The sequence below is a fragment of the Toxotes jaculatrix genome, chromosome 11, assembly GCF_017976425.1.
Source record: "Toxotes jaculatrix isolate fToxJac2 chromosome 11, fToxJac2.pri, whole genome shotgun sequence".
NCBI classification, from domain to species: Eukaryota; Metazoa; Chordata; class Actinopteri; family Toxotidae; genus Toxotes; species Toxotes jaculatrix.
In genome coordinates this window covers 4,001,709-4,022,204 of record NC_054404.1, presented here as the reverse complement: position 1 = coordinate 4,022,204, position 20,496 = coordinate 4,001,709, and the positions used below count along the sequence as shown (strand labels likewise).

Sequence of the window (20,496 nt, the reverse complement as noted above, 5' to 3'; positions counted from 1 at the left end):
CATTTATGAGCACCAAATCGAGGCAAAGTGCCAAGCACATTGTAATAAATCTTGCCTTAATTTGTGGATCATGACTGTCATTGGTATTAAGGATAATTTCTTTCCATATGGAGAAACTTGATTTCATGATAGAAGACCTGAGAAAGGAAAAGTATTACTGTGGCAGTATTACTGTAGGTAATGGAAAAAAAAGCATGTCTTTGTATATTTGCATCGAAAACCTGATTAAAACTGAAACTAAAATAAATAAGTCTAAAATTCAGACATCTGCACAGAAGAGGAAGAACTCTATTTTCTCATTGCAGAGGCTGTCCTCGTGTCCTCATGTTGCACTGACGGTCTAAAAGCTGCAGCTTTATACTGTATATCACTAAAAACCATAAACTATGCCGCCAATTGTTCAAGGGGAGAGATCAGATGGTCAGCTGCTGCATTAAACCTGATTTCTTGCATCTCATGTGGACATATTATCATATACTCTGCCACGAAGAGTTACCTGTGTTTCTGTTTCTATCATCAGATCAGCTACAATAGTAGATTAGCTTCAATAAGTCACATTAAATGATCCAACACCATCAAGAGCTGTTGCCATAAATCACAGCTACAACAGCACACACACAATCACAAAACACAATGTGTTTTGTGATGGTTATGAAGTTTTACAGTACACTGATATTTCAACACCAATACACTACAATGATGCAGAGAACTATAAACTCTGTGAGTTATAAAGGAAATGTACAGCAGCGGGCTGGAACAATGACACCACTGTGATTTCCCAGAGGATGAAAAACAAATGGTGGGGTTGCTGGAAAAGCAGATTTTTTTTTTAGGGTTTAGAGGAGCTGCGGTGGAGTTCCAGGCAGGACCAAAGCCCCCAGCTGAGCCCAGTCCAGATGAAACTTTAGCCAGCACAATGATCCCTCCTGCTCGGGTTGTGCCCACATCTAAGTGCAGTCCAGATTAGACCTCGAACCTGAAAGGATTTACTTACAGCTGAGTTCGATCCGAATGAAGTCTTTGATTCCCAAGTTTTCCAGGAAAACACCAGAAGATGAAGTGGTTTTAAAGAGGAAGGAGATGTCTGCGCTCAGCTCTCCGTGGAATGTGGGAAAGTGGAGGTACGATGTCTCTTTGTCAAAAAATGCAGCGTTCCAGACATTTTCTGTAAAACAATTTAAAAAAAACTATTAATCATTAGAAGAAGAAATGAGTTTGAAATTCAGCTTTTACAGCACTGAGACGTGTCATTTAAAAACACACGTACAAGGTGACACTGATGGCTCTGGACTGGACTTACTGTCTCCATGGCAACGGAGAGGTCCTACCCTGTAGGCGCTTTCTGAGCCAGGCCTGTGAACATCACCCAGCACCAGAGATCTGACAGGGAGGTTCTCCTTATTGGTCAACAGGCCTGAGTCGTTAGCCCTGGATGTTAGGGAAAGGACGAAGGGGAAGAAAGGAAGAGGAAGAATTTCAGGAGGAAACCACAAGACCACAGGGAGAAAAGGATAAACTTTTATCACTAGCACAGAAAGAAAGACAAGAGAGAGAGAAGACAGAACAGAAGAAGAAAAACATGAAGGAGGAGGAAAATTCATTATCACTGGTGAGGTGACACAAAGAGAGGATGGATCGATCATCATAAACTTACATAAGATAACTAATATTTTAAACGGTTACAGAGTGTATTGAGCACAACTAGGCCATTTGATTTAGTAGCCTACAGTATTAAATTAGGCTAATGAAATGTTTTGAAGCTGGATATTTAACACAATCATGTTGTCTTGTTAATATTAGTAAATAAATGGTACCATCCAGTGTGGTCAGCATCACAGTTGCAGTGGTGTTTGGGGTCCACACAGTTCTCCTGTAGCCTGCAGGCACACTGCTGGCTGCCTGGTGGAGCCCCGCCCCAGTATGTCTGCACCTGTCCTTCTCCTGGACCTCCCACCCACCAGCTGAGTGGAGAGACATCTGCAAGACACACAGACACTTTTTCTTTCTTTCTTGTTTGTGTCGCAAGCGAGGAACTTCCATTCATTCCCTGCTGGTCTATCTCACGTCTATATCCTATTTTATAAATTCAGAATTGTTGAATTAAAGGTGCTTCTGCGTGTTCACAGAATATCAACACCTAACCTGGTGCGTGGAGAAGACGAGACTTCCTGCAGTGGTAGGTCACTTCCTGTTCACAGTGCTCTGATTGAGTGACGATGGCCGCCAGCTGCTCCTCTTCAGACGCGTATTCAAAGTGAGCCGAGTGCTGATTCTTCCCGGGCGTTGGCCGAACTCTGGTCAGCTCCGTGTTGTTATGTTGAATCACCATCCACGTCTTGTCCTCTGGTGGAAAGAGAGAGAGAGAGTGAAGAAAAGAAAGAGAAAAAGACAAAGCATGTATTTTTCATTTCTATTTGTGTGCCTGTATAGGAAATCCAACTTTACGATGCCTAATTCAGCAGGACTGACATGCAGAAATAGATGCAGGATGAAAGAGAGAGGAAGGGAGAGACTGGACACGGGGGCGTCTGCATGGTGTGTTTTGATGTGTGTGTCAGCTACCTGTCATGTTGCAGTATATTAGCTGAGGTCTGATGGGTCCACTGCCATCAACATCAATGTAATAATACCCTGATGTGTTCCCTTTGTGTTTGTATGCCTCACAGGACTGCTCGTATATCGCTGAGGAGAGAGAGAGACAAATACCATCATCATCATCATCATCAATATCACAGCCAATTACATTTACATTATCTTTACTTGATTCCTTGAGAGATGTTATTGTAAGCCGTTTACTGTGGTATCGACCTGTCCCCGTTTGGTCTATTTCACTATTTTACAGATTAACTGTGACTCTGAGGTCCTGCTGTTAGTTCAAAACTACACTGGAACGTCAATATTTTGTTCACAATGCAGACGAGAACTCGCTTCCAAAGCTTCTTCCTACAACGGATCCACACTGACTCTCTTCTCCATAACATAATACAGAACACTACAAAAATTATTTTTTAAATAAAAAAAAAGTTGGATCTGTAATTTGCAGTTATGGCAGATGATTGCAAAAAGAGCACTGAACTGGGTCTTTAATATTTACATTACAGTAGAGAATGGTTTACTAACATATTTATCTAAAGAATCTCCTTCTTGGCTGAAATTGGTACTAATAAAAATAAATAAATAAACCCAGCTATTCTTTTTCACTTTCCCTTCTTATTTTAACCTCTTTATCTCTTTTATTCCTCCTCCCTTGTTCTCTTATTCCCATTCCTTCTCTAAGTCCCTCTCTCTTTGTGCTGACTGGTCTCCCTTGCAGAGACTTCTTGGCACCCAGGCAGCGATGACTGCAGCACAGGTTTGATCTCGGCCTGACCTTCTGCTCCGATGGTGTCTGCAGAGACCTGACATTAAGAGCAGCGGGCTGTCTCATTACAGAAAACATGTGAACACAAGTGCAAACATACACACGCACACATGGAATCCATACTGTAATTTTGACCTTTGAAGAACAATAATTGCCAAAGCGTCAGGTCCTTACAGCCGTGACAGGTTGCTCCACTGTAGCTGGTGCCGGAGCAGTTACAGTGAAAGGTGCTCCATGACTGACTGCAGCTGCCTCCGTGTTCACAATGATTCGGAGAACACCTGAGATAAAGATACAGAAAGGAGAGCCCACATTTGGATCCGAAATACCCTTCCTTTCTTTCCTCCTTTGCTCCTCCTACATAACAGCTGTTATGGTTTGTTGTTGGACTGAATCCCCTTGGGTGAATATGTGTAACGACGTGTGTAAAGCAGTGTGAAGTGCTCAGAAACACATCCCTAAACTAATAACAGCTGAAGCGAGGGCACTCCAAAGTGTCCCTGTCACCTGAAGCCTCTTTGTGACAGCACTGAATGGAACAAAGCTCTGAAAACAATGCTTTCACATACAGGTTAATGACTGTTCTTGTTGATCAGTGTTTGTGGGAACTCTGTGATGATTTCTCCGATTGGAAAACAATCCTGGTGTTATTATTTTGCCCTCGAAATTGTAGCATGGACTGCGGTATCCCAAATACTAGACTCGGTGAAACACAAGCAAACTTTGCTCCCGTTAACTTAGAGTTTTTCCTTGTCAAAGTCAGCCCTGTGTCAGGATGGAGCTGGCAGTGGCAAGCAAAACAAGAACGAGAGGGGGAGGGGAAGAAAAAAGTGAGGGTGAGAGGAAAGAGACAAAGTGATGGAGATACTGTGGAGAGAGCAGGGGAGAGAGAGAGAGAGAGAGAGAGAGCGAGAGAGAGAGAGAGAGAGAGAGAGAGAGAGAAATCTAGGAAGGGGAATTAAGGTTGAGAAAGCGATCGAAGTAGAGGAAGGAGCAAGGCAGCAACAAAGGGGATGAAGTTGGGGATGAATGGAGCTCAGCAGTGACGGGGTAAACATATTAGGAAGGGGAAATGAGGTCAGCGAATTGTGACTGCAGAGAGAATGAAATAGTAAGAGAGAGAGAGAGAGAGAGAGAGAGAGAGAGGGAGGGAGCACAGCATGTATGTTTAATCTTTTAGTTGGTGGGAAATTCACTGCTAGAAAAGGCCTTACTCAGCAGGCTCATCAGATGTTAAGGTTCGGGTTTTAGCACCATTTCTTTTTTTATCTCCATATTTACTCCACTGCTTTTTGCTTTAAGATACACGCATTGTAAATTGTGGCAGTCCGTTGTTGTCGTGTGCACATGAAAATACTCATATCTAGCAAAACTTTGGTACACATGTGATCAGCCAGGCAGCACATATTTCAGGAAAGTATAGCACAGGTTGGAGGTGAGGGGCTGGAGAAGTGTAAATCAATTTTTCAACTTGACATTTTATTGAAACAAAAGCTGCTCGGTGGATAATATGTATGCCATTTACCAATGGGCTCTAATGATTTGGAAAAGGTCTAATGTCATGTTCCCGAGAGCAATGTGCTATTGCTCACACACAAAACAACATTAAACTGACACCGCGGAGCTTGACTTGACATTTTCTGCATTACAGAAAAAGAAAAGAGAGACATATTAGACACCATGCGTTCTCCAGTATTTGATGACATGGAAACGTCTAGAATATTGATTCTGTCCAATGGTGGTAATGGATTTTTCAGTGTACAAGGTCTGTGGAGTTTCAGTCTCCAGCATGTATGTGATTCTGGTGTCTGTCTCTGGGATACTGTAATCTTTCCACAGTAGTCCACACAGAATCACTGCTTCTCACAAATAAAATCACATTTTCAAGAAACAAAGAAAGCGAAACCTCATCACAGCCCAGTGAGAAGAAGCTCCACCTCATAAGATGCTAAATGACTAAAAAAAATAATAGGATTGTTTTCCTAGCAGGGAAACATTTTGGGAAACACAGACACTGGCAGAGTGTTGCTATAATTCCCTGTGTATCCTGTCCACTGCTGCCTAATAATCCACATGAAACCCCATTTCACAGGAAACCAGTCATGAGGCCTTCAGAAGGAGATTAACGGGATTTACAAAGGAAGAATAATTCTGGTTCACAGAATAACATGTACCAATCAAGCTTTAGAAGTAAAAACACATTTTGCAGTTAGCATAGCATCTGTTAAGTTCAGTTCAGTCTCCCCTGTGTAAATTTTACCAAACATTGGTGCTTTTAGGCCTGACCTGTCGATGATGCCACACATGTCGACCTGCAGGTGACTGTAGTTTCCCATCAGCCTCTGCTGCACCTTGATCAAATCCACCTGCTGGTTGTCCACAGTCAGCAGACGCATGCAGCCCTGGAAAGCTTTGAAGGGGTTCACACACTCCTGGCTGCTCCCTTCAAAGGGGCAACCTGCACATTAGAGGAATCAGTCAGTAAAGACGCAGGGGAAAACCATGACGTCCAGCCCCGTTATAAGTGACAGTACTGACAAGGTTCAAGTTTAAAATACTTTCACTCAATAATTCATTATTACAAATCTCTCACGAACAGAAACCCTGATTTGTGCAAGTGTTTGTTTGTTCTTTCCTCTCTTACCACCAAAGAAAAGTTGACCTGTGGTAATGAGAAACGAGGGACTGGCATGAGCAGCGGCTGCTTCATCTCCGTCCACTGCCATGGTCAGACGTCCTCGTCTGCAGAGCAGCACCACAGAGTGCCACTGACCATCATTCAGAGCTGAACCTGAGGACACACACAGATATGTATATTTACCTTTGTCTTTATTTTAATTTGATCCTTTAATTTAATGTCAGTTGCTCTTAAACAACCAGTGAAATCTGGAAACTGTGAAAACAGTGCTGCTAGCCATTGCAAAAACAATGATCAAGTCATATATGATTTGAATTTGTGAATGCTAATCTGGACCTTAATGAAATTTAACTGCACACAAGATGGAGACACTTGAATTAAGTTGGAGCTTAGTGGTCAGACTGACCTGTACTGAGCTCCAGTGGCGCCCTGCCAGGCTTGTGGATCTGTAGATGGAGAATGGCTTTACTCAGGTACAGCCAGACCACACCCCCTTGGTGTGGGAGATCAAAGGTCAGCAGCAGGCCCGCCTTGTTCCACGTCCGAAACTGAAGCTGCACCGACATGCCCATCAGTGATGCCTCAGTCACCCTGGGCAACCAGAGGACGCTTTGGGCGCTGGTAAACGTCACGGCAACAAAAATAGGTTCAGCGCAAGAAAAGGTCACATTGCCCTGAGATGGATGGAGAAGTGGAGAGGGGAAAATATATGGAGAGAGAGAGAGACAGAGAGAAATTATTATAGCAAAAGAGGGAAAACACGATAACGCATGAATATAAATTAATTTCCGAGGCTGCGTGGCGGCGCCCTCATGCACAGAGATCTCATCAGAAAGTCTCCTTAAAGAGCATGAGAATATTACCATAATGATAATAGCCAGGGTTAGAATAAGCACCAGCAGCTCAAACTGAAGCCACCAATGTCCCCCAACAGCTTTCTAAGGTCACAGAGGAAGTAAGGGAATGCAGAAAGGGTGAGAGGCAGAAAAAGAGAGGAAGAGAGAGTAAGAAATAAGATGGCGATTCAAAGGTGGGAGCAGTTGGCCATCTCTGTGCGGGCTCATACTTTTGAGAAGTGGTAATTGCAGTTAGTCCACTGCTGGGCCAGCAACAGTGATATGTTACATCCCAGGCTGCCTACTGGGAATACTGGGTTTCTATTTTCAGTGGAGTATGCAACACGCAGACACATGATCAAATCTAAAAGCTCTTTGTGGGGTAGTTAAAGTGATATACTGTAATGCAGACTGAAGAGGAGAGTGCCGCGGAGATTCAGCGGTGCTGTGCAGCAGCTTTGCAGAATCCACAAGCACACGTGCACACATTGCTCCTAATTTAAGCATTTCCCCCTTCATGACACTGCTCAGCAGCAGTGAAGCACAATGTTTATTCAGTGAATATCTGTTGTGTAAGCAATCATACACAAGTAGGTGTCCTCTTTATGCACAAAAATAACAGACAAGATATTTATGAATCTCACTTCTGACCAGAATGTGACTCATTCCGTTTACAAGCCCTCAGATAGATGTCTAGTGTGACTACAGAGCACATGTGGTAATATACAAACACACACACACACACACATCTTTTCAGTAGCACACTGTGAGCTGGTTTACCTTCACAGTAACCCGCTGGTCTCTTTGTCTAACGAGGTCTACCAGGTTCATGCCGTTGTAAACGAGGTTTTCCAAGCACCCACAGAAATTTCTGTTTGCCACGTCTGACCTCCGAGAGCCGACGCCGTGGTCTGCTCCTACACTCATCTGTCCAGGAAAGACACGGAAAAAAAAGTAAAAACAGGTGTATGTGTGAATGTAAGTGGATGCTTTTCTGTTTGTGTCCATCCCACACCTACACGCGCACACACACACACACACACACACACACACCTGGTCATGGTCCCAGTGAGTGAATCTCGGAGGGATCTGCACCCACAGTGTGCTTTTGTCCACAGTGAGGTTGAGGTGGTTGCTGTGATGCTCCACTGCGACCTGGTGCCAGTGCTGGTCGTCCAACAGGCTGCCCAGAGACACGAGATGCTGGCTGTCGGGAGAAGACCTCCTGCCTGGGACACGGGGAGGAAGATGAAGAGATGAACATGCACGTAAAGGACAAGATGAGACATCTGAAACTGATATCCTGATTTTTATATCAAATATGATATTAATAAGTTTGTGCGGATGCTTGAAATCTGATCTTGAAATCAAATATTTGAGGTTGCTGAATTTCCTTTTTTCAGTCGTAGCTGGATAACCAGAGAAACGTATTTACATTCCCCACCCCTCTGTGAAAATTGTGTCTTTTGTTAATTCTTAAAGTTTTATTTCCTAATATTTTATTCAGGTGAAGAATTCTGCTCTGATATCTTATTATTTCCAACAGCACTGAAGGAAATGCAGCCTCTCCCTCTCTGTTTCCTTCTGGGAACAAAGTGAACTCCACACCCCAGTTTTCTCATCCTGAACTGGCAGTAACTGGTGTTTTCTAGGTTTCTGAACTGGCACGGTAGAGTCACAGTTTTCTAGTGGGGATCACATCTCAGAATCAGAACCAAACCTGCATGGACAACTGAGACAGAACCAGAGAATGTAGGTGATAACACATAATTAACACTAAAGGGAGCAGAGAAAGAGGCAGACAGGCATGAATAAATGATAGAGGAAATTCTGCCGGTTTTCTGCACTCCCTCAAGTTTTGGCAGAGCGCAAAGTTTTTGCAGAGACAAAGAGGTGAAGACGGAGCTAAATGTACTCAGTCATTAAATATGAATCAGATACTGTATGAAAGGAGACAACGCTGTCTGTGTGGGAAACGAAAGAGTGAGAGACAGAGAAAGAGAAAGGGAGACAGACAGAAACCGGGACCAAGTCAAATGTGTTCAGTCATCAATCATCATTGATCTATCAGACAGAGGGAGAGACAAGAGAGACGGAAGGAGACAGACAGAGACAGAGGAGGAAAGACTGAAGTGTACTCAATCATCATTGATCAGCAGACTGATGTTTGCACATGGAAGAGAGAGAGAAAAACAGGAATGAAGGCAAAGTCAAGTGTGTTTAGTCATGACTGATACACAGACTGATCCTTCATCACAGCGCTGTCTCCTGGAGATGATGTTTATGTTCTACTCATCTGCAGCAGTAAATACGCTCTGAAAGCAACATAGTGCCGTGCATACAGTACTACACTGTTTATCAACACGCCAAAACATTTTTGATGAACACACCTACTAAGTCGTAAAAAGCTGATACCGAACGTAGCAGCAAAGTTTTCAGCTCCAAGCTCCTAAAGCTTTATTAAACATTTTTATGGATTTGTTTATCCACTCATGGTCTTGGATAAATACGGGAAAAAGTCAATAGTGACTTGAAGCACGAGACATTTTTACTGGATGTTTTTACTGTATTAATATTTAAACCACAAAACCACAGTCTTTTTCAGAGTCACATGGGGCTGAAGCCTTTCCTGACTTTAATGAGAGGCAGAGTACCGGATAGATAAACTAGAGTAGGCCAGAGTGGCTGGTTGTCCATTAATCTTTAGGGTGGTGTGTGAACGGAGCTTTGGGGGGGGCACCAAAATGCCTAGGGCACCACAATGGCTAGAGCCGATTCTGCACATCAGCATTTATAAATGTGAAATTCTAGAGTGCATCCTGTTCATTTCAGCTGAACACATTTGACTTTGATGAACTTGGACACACCGTTGACCAACTGCAAACTGTGCCAGACCCAAGAGTCCAAAATGGACAGTGCAGAAGGACAGTGTTAGCTTTGTCCATTTGTCACCAAAGCAACAGTAAGACCCGTTTTCCATACATGAAGTATGCATGAAGTGAAGGGAACAAAATATGCCTGATGTTGTGTTCTTGTAGTGTGGAATTGTTTTCCGTTTTGTCCAAATTTGTCATGTTTGGGACAAATAATGCAACGCAGATTTCAAAATCAACTTTTCTAATGTTTGCATCCGTCACATTTGTTAGGCCTCCAGGATGCATACAAGGTGATTTTTGGTGAGAAACACAGTATGCAAATGAAGCTTTTGTTTGTTTTATCAGAAAACTCCACAGGGCACCTTTAAACGTTTCGTAAGGCTGAGGTAATAAAAACAACGAGGTTGTTATAAGGCACAGATTATTTTAGACCCTACAGATATGCAAAAAGTTGAAACTCTTAAGGCAGCGAGTGCAGAAGGTCCATTATCCACCAAGATAATGTCTTTTCTGTAAATGTCCTTCATGTCTTTAGAACTTCAAGGCACGTTTGGGAGTTTTCCCGTTGTGATTTCCAGAATCGTAAATGGTTCACTGAGGTCATCTTCATTTTCAGAGAGTATCCACAGGATTCCTTCAAGGAACTCTCCGCACGTTTCCTGCTTTATGACCTGAGAAGTTCCTCAAATCCTTTTTTTTTATTTTTTACAGTGTAGGCTCCTGTGTTACATCATTCCAGACAGCTCCACAAAACAATATCACCTAATCATCTTCTGTCTGCTTCTGCATTACAGCTCCTCGCCGCAACTCTAAATCTAATTTTGCTGGAAGACATTGACAGCTCTTATCAGATGATAGACTGGTGTAATTGTTTCAGCATTTTCATTTTACTCTGCTCAGCTTAAACGACTGTGACAGCACTCGCAATCAGTCAACACGAGTGTAAAGTGCAACCTCTGAACCCTCCCAGAACGAGTTCTCCAGGATGAAACTTCTGAAATCTTGTGTGTTTGAAGACTTTTAAAAAATCTGGCCAAAGAAGAAACAAGGAGAAAACATTATTCATTTTAGTTTTGCCTTTTGCAGGTCCTTTGAGGATGCAGAAAAAAAAGTTTAATCTTTGTCATCGTCATTGTATACGACTGGTCAAATTGTCAAAAAAAACTGCCTCTGCTCTGCTGCCTGTTTATTTTTATGACTGCGACTGTCCACAAAAATCAGTCACCACAACCTGCAATCTTTTAAACTTCAGCACCAATCAGCGGTCTCTAAAGATATCCGTAACCACAACTCCAAATAAAGTCTGACGTAACGTGTTTGAAGAAGCCATGTTTCTAAAAAGCGGTTTGAAACGAATGCAGCTACCATTTGAGCCTCACAGGGCTCGCAGCTAGTCAGCTTGTCATAGTGAGTCAAACATCACCTCCGTGTTGCTGGAGTGAGTCAGCTGTGGGCTGTAAAATTAAGCACAGCTGGCTCTGTGCTGCTCTCCGATGAAGGCTAAGCTGTTTGTTTACACCCCTGTAAGAATGAACACAACTGAGAAACCTTCCTATATATCACCATGGATGGGGTAGTATAACAGGGTAAGTCAATACTGCGGTATTGAACACAGCACACAGCCAACCATTCACTCTGACAACTGAGCTGACAGACTGTATCCAGAGTGAGTCACCGTCTGCGTCCAACAGGCATCTGTTTTCCTAGCTACAGTAGACGGGGACAACAACTACATGACAGGAATAATTTAAATATTTTTCACCTGGAACATTCGATTATTGTCAGACAAGCCTGATTTTTTTCCCTGCATCACTAAGGTAGAAGAATCTTGGCTTTCTTTTGAGAAATATTAAAAACCAAAATAAAGTAAAACAGACACACTTCTGTGTGTCCTGATGCTCTTACAGTCCGTCATCATATGATGGAGGCTCCAGCAGGAACTGAACCTCCAGCACAAGTCGTTTTAATATGACCACAAATCAATCTTCTCTATTTCAACAGCTCCTACATGAAACTCTGAGCTTCACAGGCAGCGCCTGTCAGCTCCTTTGAGATAAACCTGAGCCCTCTCCTTCAGGTCATAAGTTAACCCCACGGATAAACTCAAGAGATTCATCTTTCACACTTGCACACTCTGCTGGTCATAAACTTGCACAAAAATGAAAGAGATGACCTCACCATCCCAAGAGCTCTCCTACCTGGTCTATCTTCTCTATTTTATTTTCATTTTGAACTGTCTTGAATGCATTGATGCACACATATATAAACTGTATTCCGGCTTGTGCAAAGAAATTTCACATCTGAGAGTACATTGTGGAGGTAAACTGTTTAATTGAGCTTAAACAGCGTACAACACAGGTACAAATGTCAGCAAGGCAACTCTGTACTTCAGCAAACTGTAGTGAAAGGACTTCACTGATGTGTTATTCTACATAATTTATATCAAGACTGCTTTGTTTTTTAAATATTATTGGAAAAAAAAATCCCCAAAGTTTGATCCTGTTTGCCTTTCTGACTCCTTCTTCATTCTTCACCTAACAAAAGCTCAACTAGAAAGCTTCAAGATCAGTGAACATTGATCCCTGGTAAATTACGCAATACTTACTTACACAATGCTCCAGTTATTAAAAAATAACTGAACTTAAATATGAGAGAGAGAGCTACATAAGTATAAAACAGCATCCTGATGAATGTATAGCAAACAGGAAATCAGATGCTTTTTAATAAGTGAGAGTATTCTTTCATTCATGGACGATTCCTGACAAACAGAGTGGAACTAAGCATCTTCTGTCAAGTCCTGCTGAAGCCGCTTAGTGTACACAGGGGAACAGCCCTCATTATGGGCTGTTATGATGGGGCCAGAATCAAACACACCAGGGAGAATCTAATGCAGGTAAATGCTGCAAATCGGTTAATCACATTGGTTTCAAAAGGAAAACTTTTTAAGGTTTAAAGGTGTATAATGGCCTGGAATAATGGCCATAGGACAATGCATTGGATGCTACACTGTAGTTCCTGAAAACACACATTTGTCAGCATTATCAACGAGTTAAAACTGCATCATGGTTTACGGTTTCATTTCATTTGGGCTGTGTAATGAAAACAAACTCCTCTCAAAGAGCTTCATGTTGAATAGTTCAGCCCTTAATATCATAGACTGATTCAAAATTCACTGTTTTACATGTAATCTGGCATCGTGGACAAACCGTAGGACAGACTCAGATGTGCTATATAAGAGGGTAGATAAGGGTAGAGGGTAGAGTAGATAAACTTGGCACTTACACAGCCCAAATCCATCACTGTGCAACGAACAAGTTACAGGCTGTGAGAAAAACAAATGCAGCAACCAAATCTGATCCAGGCCATAGTTCAGAAACAAATCACAGAGGGCTCCCGCAACCTGAGCAGCCCAGGACAAAGTCTAACGTCTGTGAAGCAGCACAGAAGAAGAAGAAGATGACACATGGCTCTATGAACCTTGTTGTTCACACAGAGGAGAGGCGTGTCTTGAATTAATTGTTTTTCTACCCTCATGTGGAATTTAAACCTGAATTTCTAAAAGATCAATGAACTTTGGCGCTGATGAGTTATGAATGAAAAATACACAGTGGTGGGTGCGCTCGTCTACTTGCTAGAAATGTGAGATTTTTTTTTTTTTTTCACCAAGCAGCAGCAGCAGCAGCGTTCTGCTGTTGCAGAGAGCTGCATCATGCGGTGTCAATCATGGACTGTACGTGTTTTGTTAAAAGCTGACGATTCTTTTATTTCCACTCAGTCAGGCAGTGGAATTTGTCAGTCTGACATTTACAAAGTACGGAATAGCTCACTGAAACATTGAACATACAGTACGCACAAAGGACAGGCTGATTCATGTGCATGTACAATATTCTATCATAGATGCCTGTGCACGGAAAAGCAAATGTATGATTTTAAGTCTCATGACACGATCCACTGCAATGTGTTCAAGGCAGATACACAAAGCTATCGACGATAATGAAGGAACAAAATGAAAAAATAAACACTGCGGAGCGCCCGGTGGGAGGTAAATAACTCCATCTGAAAACAAAACAGAAGAAGAAAGGCAAGCGGAGAACTCTAATGACACATTCAAAGGGTGGTGGTGATAAATTACAAATGAAGAGCTGGAAAAGCCAACGGCATAAGGAGACTGTGAGAGCAGAGGCCAAAAGGGCAGGGAGGAATGTGACAAAAGCAGCACATGAAGCAGGGAGAGGACCAGCATGCCAAAAAAAGAGGCAGGTAGAGAAGAGATGAGAACCAGTCGAATCAGTTTTATACTGCAACACAGCACCAGTGTGACTTTGTGTATGGGGACGTCAGAACTTTACCTTTCTGGAGGACAAGCAGAAGCTTTCCTTTCTCTAACTCTAGGGTGAGGCTGTGCTCCCTCCGTCCCTCAGCGTGGAGCAGCGTCCCAGAGTTCCTCAGGGTTTTAAATTTCAGAGAGATGCTTTCACTGGTCATCTGCCTCAGCCTGGGACTCAACCTGTAGAGAAGGCTGCTGTGGCCGTCGAAGCTCACCACGTCAGAGTCTGAAAAACAAAGAAACCCACACGTCACTCAGATGTTCAAAACTGTAAACTTTAAATGCACAGCAAAAATAATCTTTAAATGTTCTGTTTATAGGCTTTGTCGACTTGAAGGAGAGACCCTCAAGTTTTAGTTTTGACCAGTTCACAGTTTCCTCCAGAGCTGAACACATTCCTTTCTACATACAACTGTGCTCTCTGGGCGGAATTTGAACCAACGCAGACAAATTCAGCGAAGCCAAATGTGGATGATGCAGACGCTCTGAACAGATCACGGGAGGCTAACGGTCATGTTGTGGCAGTTTGTGGAAAAAGTAATTTACCACAGTTTAGATTCTCCCATGTCCTTGAAGATCTGCAAAGTTATTTTCTCTTTAAATGTAGGCGTCTTCTAAAAACAGATCTATTTAAATCTCTCTCCTCATCTGTCTCCTTCCAGAGGAGCTGTCAGCAAATTGTTCAGAGAGGACTGGGATCCAACACTCCAGCAGATTTTATCGTTAAATTATTTCTCTGTACCTTTAGCTTATAGTAAACAAAGGAAAATTCTGGATTCCTCAATGAATTGCAGATATCCTCTCATACATACTATAATTAAAGAGTTGGACTGATTTATGAAATTAATTTTTTGGGGTTTTCAATGATCATCAGTAACAAAGCAGGCCTGTCTTTCTTTTAAACTTGGATTTACCAGCACAAAAAACATTAACAACATATTATTTGTTGATGGACTGATAATTCAATAATAACAATTTATACAAACATCCTTTTAATAAACTAAAACTAAAAGTTTTCATTTTTTAAAAAGTTTTTAAAATCATTTTTAACTTTCATTTAAAAAATGTGGACTGTATTACATGTCTTATCTTTTGCGAGGCATTACCTTGATTTGTCCACATCATCCCTTACTTTGTTATTCTGGTCATCCAGACTGACCAAATGTTTGCAGCTTGGATTTTTATCTAATTTCTGTTCAGAGCCATGAACCACGATGCAGGTTTTCCCAGATGAAAGCGAGTTGAGCGAGTGATTGAGCATAAACAAAATGCAGACTGTCCATAGAGAAGCTGATTTCAAATCTGGTGTCTGAAAATGAGAAGTAATTACAGACCACGGAGCATCTTTCATGTCACTCTAAAGTAAATGATACACTGCGTTTGTCCATCCAGGTGGTGAGTGTTGCTGTGCTGACAGCACAAATCTCCTGCCTACAGTGTCGCTATTGAAGCATCAAATTAGAAATGTCAGCTAAGATGCATCAATTATTACATTCAGTGCATTTGGACCTTTACTGCTGCCAGTGAACGCTGGAGACAGAACAAACCCAACATTTTAATTATTCAAAAGTCAAAGACGTTTTCTTTTTTTTTCCACATTTTGGATGAGATGAGGAAGCATTTGCACCAAACACACTGTTTCAGCGAAAACTAACTTCTTTCACGAGGGTCATAAAAAACATTGTATTTTCATAAGTGTTTTGTGTGTTGAGTTTTCAATGTTTTCAGAGCTGAACTTGTTTTTTGTTTTGTTTCTATCTAACTGCTCAGATGGATTCACATGACGGGTTCGTGGAAAACACTGTTTGGGGGCAAAGAAGAACTGATTAACTTTTCACACTGGCTCGACTTCTCAGTGACATCTTACTCCTGCCTGTGTTCATGTGATGGAACTTTCTCTGCCAAGCAGCAGACACAGGAAGTGGCCAGCTTTCTGTTACTGTCATGGCCACAGCTGGTGTGTCCTCTCCTGCCTCCTGTGTCCTTACTTCTTCTCTTCTCATGCTGTTTCTGGTTTTTCTGCCCATTCCTCACCTGCCCAGCCAGCGTGCCAGGTGGGCTCCCATGTCTGTCACACATGTGACTCATTCCTAATCAACCCTGATCTGCTGCCTTTTCCCCACCACCTGCTCCTTGTCTCCAGTTAGTGTTATGTGGATGTTGTAGACAAATAATGTATCTATTCATCTTTGTATGAAAAATGTTCAGTTACACATCTGAAATTTGATGTGCGGTGAGGTGGGGTGAGGTGAGGTGTGGTGAGGTGAGGTAGAAAAGCTTCCATGTTGATGGATGGAGGCTGATGGAGACACATTTTTGGAATAAACAATGACAGTACAGTATGTTCTTGTACTGTTGACAAAGCATCCACCTCTCACTGTTACATCCCTCCGCTCAACCCGAAGGCACAACAAGATGAAGAATAAAAAGGTGGGAGGGATCATGCAACCCAGTAATGTTGCACATCTTGCTTGTGTCAGCCACGGCGGCTCCTTGCCAAAGGATATGGATGGATGAGAGAAGACAAATGCATACATTAAAATAAAATGATGAGAATCTTAAATTATGGAAATGCCATGATGCATCACTGCTAGTAGAGCTAATTACATAATCCTGGAAGAGTCGAAACTGTTTAACATAAACATAAAACAGTGGAAACTGGTGTTGTTGTGGGATATATAACAAACATAACTATTACTGAAAAGAAAGTAGACATATGTTAAATGCTTATTGCTAAAATATTAACTGGCAAAAACAGAAAACTGTATTTTTGAAGGTATTCAGTCTACTGTCGTGTTTTCACTTCATGTCTGTGGGTGGACGTTTAAAAGAAAAAGCCAGAACTGACTGTATGGGCATCCATAGGTCTCCAGTCTGAGTCCGATTCGACCACTGGGATTCCAGTCCAGGGGAATCAGGCGGACGTAGCGGGCGATCACTGGATGCTGGAGCTTGTGCTGAACCACACTGTCTGCGTTGCTGTTACCTGGAAAGGCCTGGGAAAACAGAACAATTTACCTTTATTATTCTAGCTTTCCGTCCATGCATCTGTCCATCTTTTGCTTGTGAGACACTGCAAAGAAATCTTTTCCCTCTGGATCTTTATTGTAGTCAAGCTTACAACTAAATAAGCGAATGTGTTCTTTCATTTGTTCATTGAAGTTGAACTGCAATCCCCAAGGCTTTTGTGAGAAGTGATACGTTAGATTTTCCTCTTAATGAAGGGAATATTGTGGAGATAGGGCCACATTCCTAGTGAACGGTTTCTCAATCAGGTAGAAAATTAGATTTGTGAAGCCACTAGGTGTAGTTTTATATGTATTAGATGTTTCGGTAAACACTTGGTCCATGGAGAATAACATTTATTAACCTCTGTGATCCCAGTACATTCTTTCTGGATTCTTTTACCTTCAAGTTGGACTTGATCTTAAGCCCCCCCCCCCCCTTTTTTTTTAAACCATATACATTTTCTTAACTTTTTGTTTCTATTATTTTTGAGTAGTTCTGCTTCTTTCCACTTACATAAACACCATTTTGTTTGATTGTGCCTCACTCTGAATCTTGATATCTATGACTCATGTCTGTTCCTCCTAAATTTACTCTGCTTTGTTTTTTTTGCCTTGATTTTCTTCTCCCTGTTCTCTCTTTCTTTGCTCTTAAAAACTTTATTCTGTACACTGGATCATTACTTTGTTTTTAATTTATATGCAAATAAACTCAATGGGAAGTAAAGAGGCTGAAGGATGGCTTAGTGAGTAATGTTCTACTTCAGATGGAGGACGTCTGCCTACCAGTCTGCTGCCCTGCAGCCGATCCTGACCTCTGACCTCCCTGTGGAGGTGGGTAAGATAAGAGCATTTCTCTACAGGATCAAAACTTATGACATAAAAATTTCTATCTGATATTGGGATCATAAATGAGTCTGAAAGTTAACATACGATATTAGATTTCCTTGGAGGAGCGAATTGTTGTTGCATAGAGAGTGGGACTACTCAAGCACATCTGCATATTTGCATCTCTGTGTGCTGATGCAACACTTCTTCTGAAATGTTGACTTATCTGAGTAATATTTTATCATCTGAACCGTATAATTCTGTGTTGCACTCTTCTGACAGCTTTGAACAGCTGAGCCTGTCAGAAAGCAGAGTCCTAACCTCCACAAATGACAGTTTCCTGCTGAGGAGGCTGAAGGGAAAAGTGTCTCATGCAGTTGAGGCTCTGGCTTTTGAAATACGACCTGAGTCGAGGTATTAAATCCTCCAAGGGGAGACTTTAATTACAGAGAGCGAGAAGGACAGTAAGACAGAGGGTGCACGTTGGAGCAAGAGTCTGAGAATAAAGAAGAATCTCACAGTAAGACAGGGACAAGACAGTCACGAACAGTGATCACAGCAAAACATAATATGACTCAACTCTTTCTTAAAGTGCACCAAAAATACAGAAAAATTTTTTGTCTGACCTAACTGCACTTCATCCAAACTGAAAAAAAAGGCCTGGACACACCAGGATTTAAAAAAAAAGAGCTAAACACAAGATCAACACACTCCAGCAGAATCACCATGATTACAGGGTCAGTTCAAGGAGGAGAAATTCATCCTTACAAATGTTCAACACAGGTTCAACTTTTGTGAACTTTGACAGGTGACTTTGCTCCGTTGACCAAACTGTTGAGTGCTGACCTTTGAGGTAATGGAAAGAGTCCAAAGCAGAGGAAGCTACCGTAGCTCACTGGCTCCGTTACACCATTCACTTTTATTAACCTCCTCTGTCAGAGTGTAAACTGCTCCACAAAAGAGGAACGGCTTACAGACAGTTATGAGACAGGAATCGATGGTACAAATATATGTTAGTGATGAGAGAGAAACCTGAGATGTGGTGTGACCACTGCTTAAAGCAACAATCAGAGTTAACAACCAAAAACAGTCGACTACTCTGCATTACGTCACCGTTTGGACGTGGTTTGATCAGGTTTGATTGACAGAGCAGGAAAACCTAAGTAAACAACTGTCACCACATTTAGTTCAAATGCTGTTAAATGTCGTTTGGTGCACAGAAATACAGAACGTGTCATCATCTTTTGCCATCTGAGCCCCATCTGCTTCAAACTGCTGATGAAAGCACAGACAATAAGAAAAAAAATTCTCTCCTGAAATAAGAAAAACTGTTCTAAGTTTAGCAGTTACCCTCTCTCGGAGTAAGAAGCTACAACTTTTCCACCTCATCTATTGAAAACAAATTACTCCTTCAAAACACTTTTAGTAAAGGTCTACTAAATCAATGAAGGTAAATGTATCTCAAGTGTTTTACCCCAAACTTCTCGCCTACTCTTTTTACTTCCAGTTTCTACCTGCTCTCACTGAGCCCACATTTGAATTTCAGGATGATGCTCATTAACAGAATCTGCAGCTTTGCTGTGTCCTATAGGGAAACCTATGATGTACTTCCAATCCCTTTATCCCCATTAACATTTAAGGATGCTATATTCCCTGGTTAGAGGGATATATATTCCCAACACCATCTGCCCTTTCATACATCTGTAGCAGATGTGAAGAGAGAATGAGGAGAGAAGATGAGGGGTGGAGGAGAAAATTAGCGAACGAGAGAGCATTACTCAGCTTCACTAACTCTGGCCTCTAAGCTTAAAGGAAAGAAAGGTCCTGGTGGAATTGTGACTGATGAAGCAGCTCAGCAGTCGACTCTGTTCCCCCGAAAGCCATAATAAACTAGGCTGACTAATATGTGAAGCTTCTGAGGGACTTTTGAGACATGCTGCGGATTTATCCCGATTTATGCTGAGTGTGAAATCAACAAGCTTTTAAGCTGTGAGAATCCCTTTTCTGTTCTCTCTCCCTGACAAAGTCTTAGCCTGACATAAGTTTTACCCTCACTGTGAGAGTCTTACCTCTTAAAGCTTCGCTTTAAAAGCTGTTTGTCACAGCATCACTGTAATGGGGAGAACTTCCTGTCTATACCAGGAGCGGCGAGGTAACGCTTGACTGCCTCTATCTGTGTAATGTGCTTAACACAATGGGTGAGAGAGCCCCCGTTTAAAAAGAACTGTATGAGCAAATGAGATGCTGATTCCTCTGGATTTGGTACATCTGAATAAACCGGAGGGTTTTCCTTGACCTCCAGCTTGAATTTTTGGTCAGGCACTCTGCACAGTGGCAGAGGTTGTCTGGAAGCTTGCTGAATTGAATGACTCACTTAATTGTGTTTCTGTAGTGCAGTGCTGCACCCACAATCTTTTCATTGTGCTTGGGCTTTAGTTTGCTCATCTGACAAACCTAACTCATCATTAATGAAGAACTGAAGGCTAATGATGGCTAGTAATGAACAGCAGATTGTTGGAAAAGTTCTGTTCATTGCTGGTGTAGTTTTCATGCTGTTTACTCTCTGCAGAGGTGCTGTGTGGTGCTGTCTGCAGGATAATGTTATTGTTCAAGTTACAGTCTACA

The 20,496-nt window shown here is 42.0% G+C and overlaps 1 protein-coding gene across 1 annotated transcript in view; it reads right to left on the bottom strand.

Moving 5' to 3' along the window:
* Window positions 1-20,496, bottom strand: part of LOC121189483 (contactin-associated protein-like 4) — a 51,593-nt gene that overhangs the window by 12,429 nt on the left and 18,668 nt on the right. The window contains exons 4-16 of the mRNA XM_041049639.1: window positions 16,887-17,034; window positions 14,061-14,264; window positions 7,889-8,064; window positions 7,616-7,762; window positions 6,406-6,673; window positions 6,006-6,152; window positions 5,648-5,819; window positions 3,536-3,642; window positions 2,563-2,682; window positions 2,143-2,343; window positions 1,815-1,977; window positions 1,301-1,428; window positions 995-1,165 (exon numbers count right to left, since the gene is read on the bottom strand). Coding sequence (XP_040905573.1) covers window positions 995-1,165; window positions 1,301-1,428; window positions 1,815-1,977; window positions 2,143-2,343; window positions 2,563-2,682; window positions 3,536-3,642; window positions 5,648-5,819; window positions 6,006-6,152; window positions 6,406-6,673; window positions 7,616-7,762; window positions 7,889-8,064; window positions 14,061-14,264; window positions 16,887-17,034 — 2,152 coding nt within the window. The remainder of the gene's footprint in view (window positions 1-994; window positions 1,166-1,300; window positions 1,429-1,814; window positions 1,978-2,142; window positions 2,344-2,562; window positions 2,683-3,535; window positions 3,643-5,647; window positions 5,820-6,005; window positions 6,153-6,405; window positions 6,674-7,615; window positions 7,763-7,888; window positions 8,065-14,060; window positions 14,265-16,886; window positions 17,035-20,496) is intronic.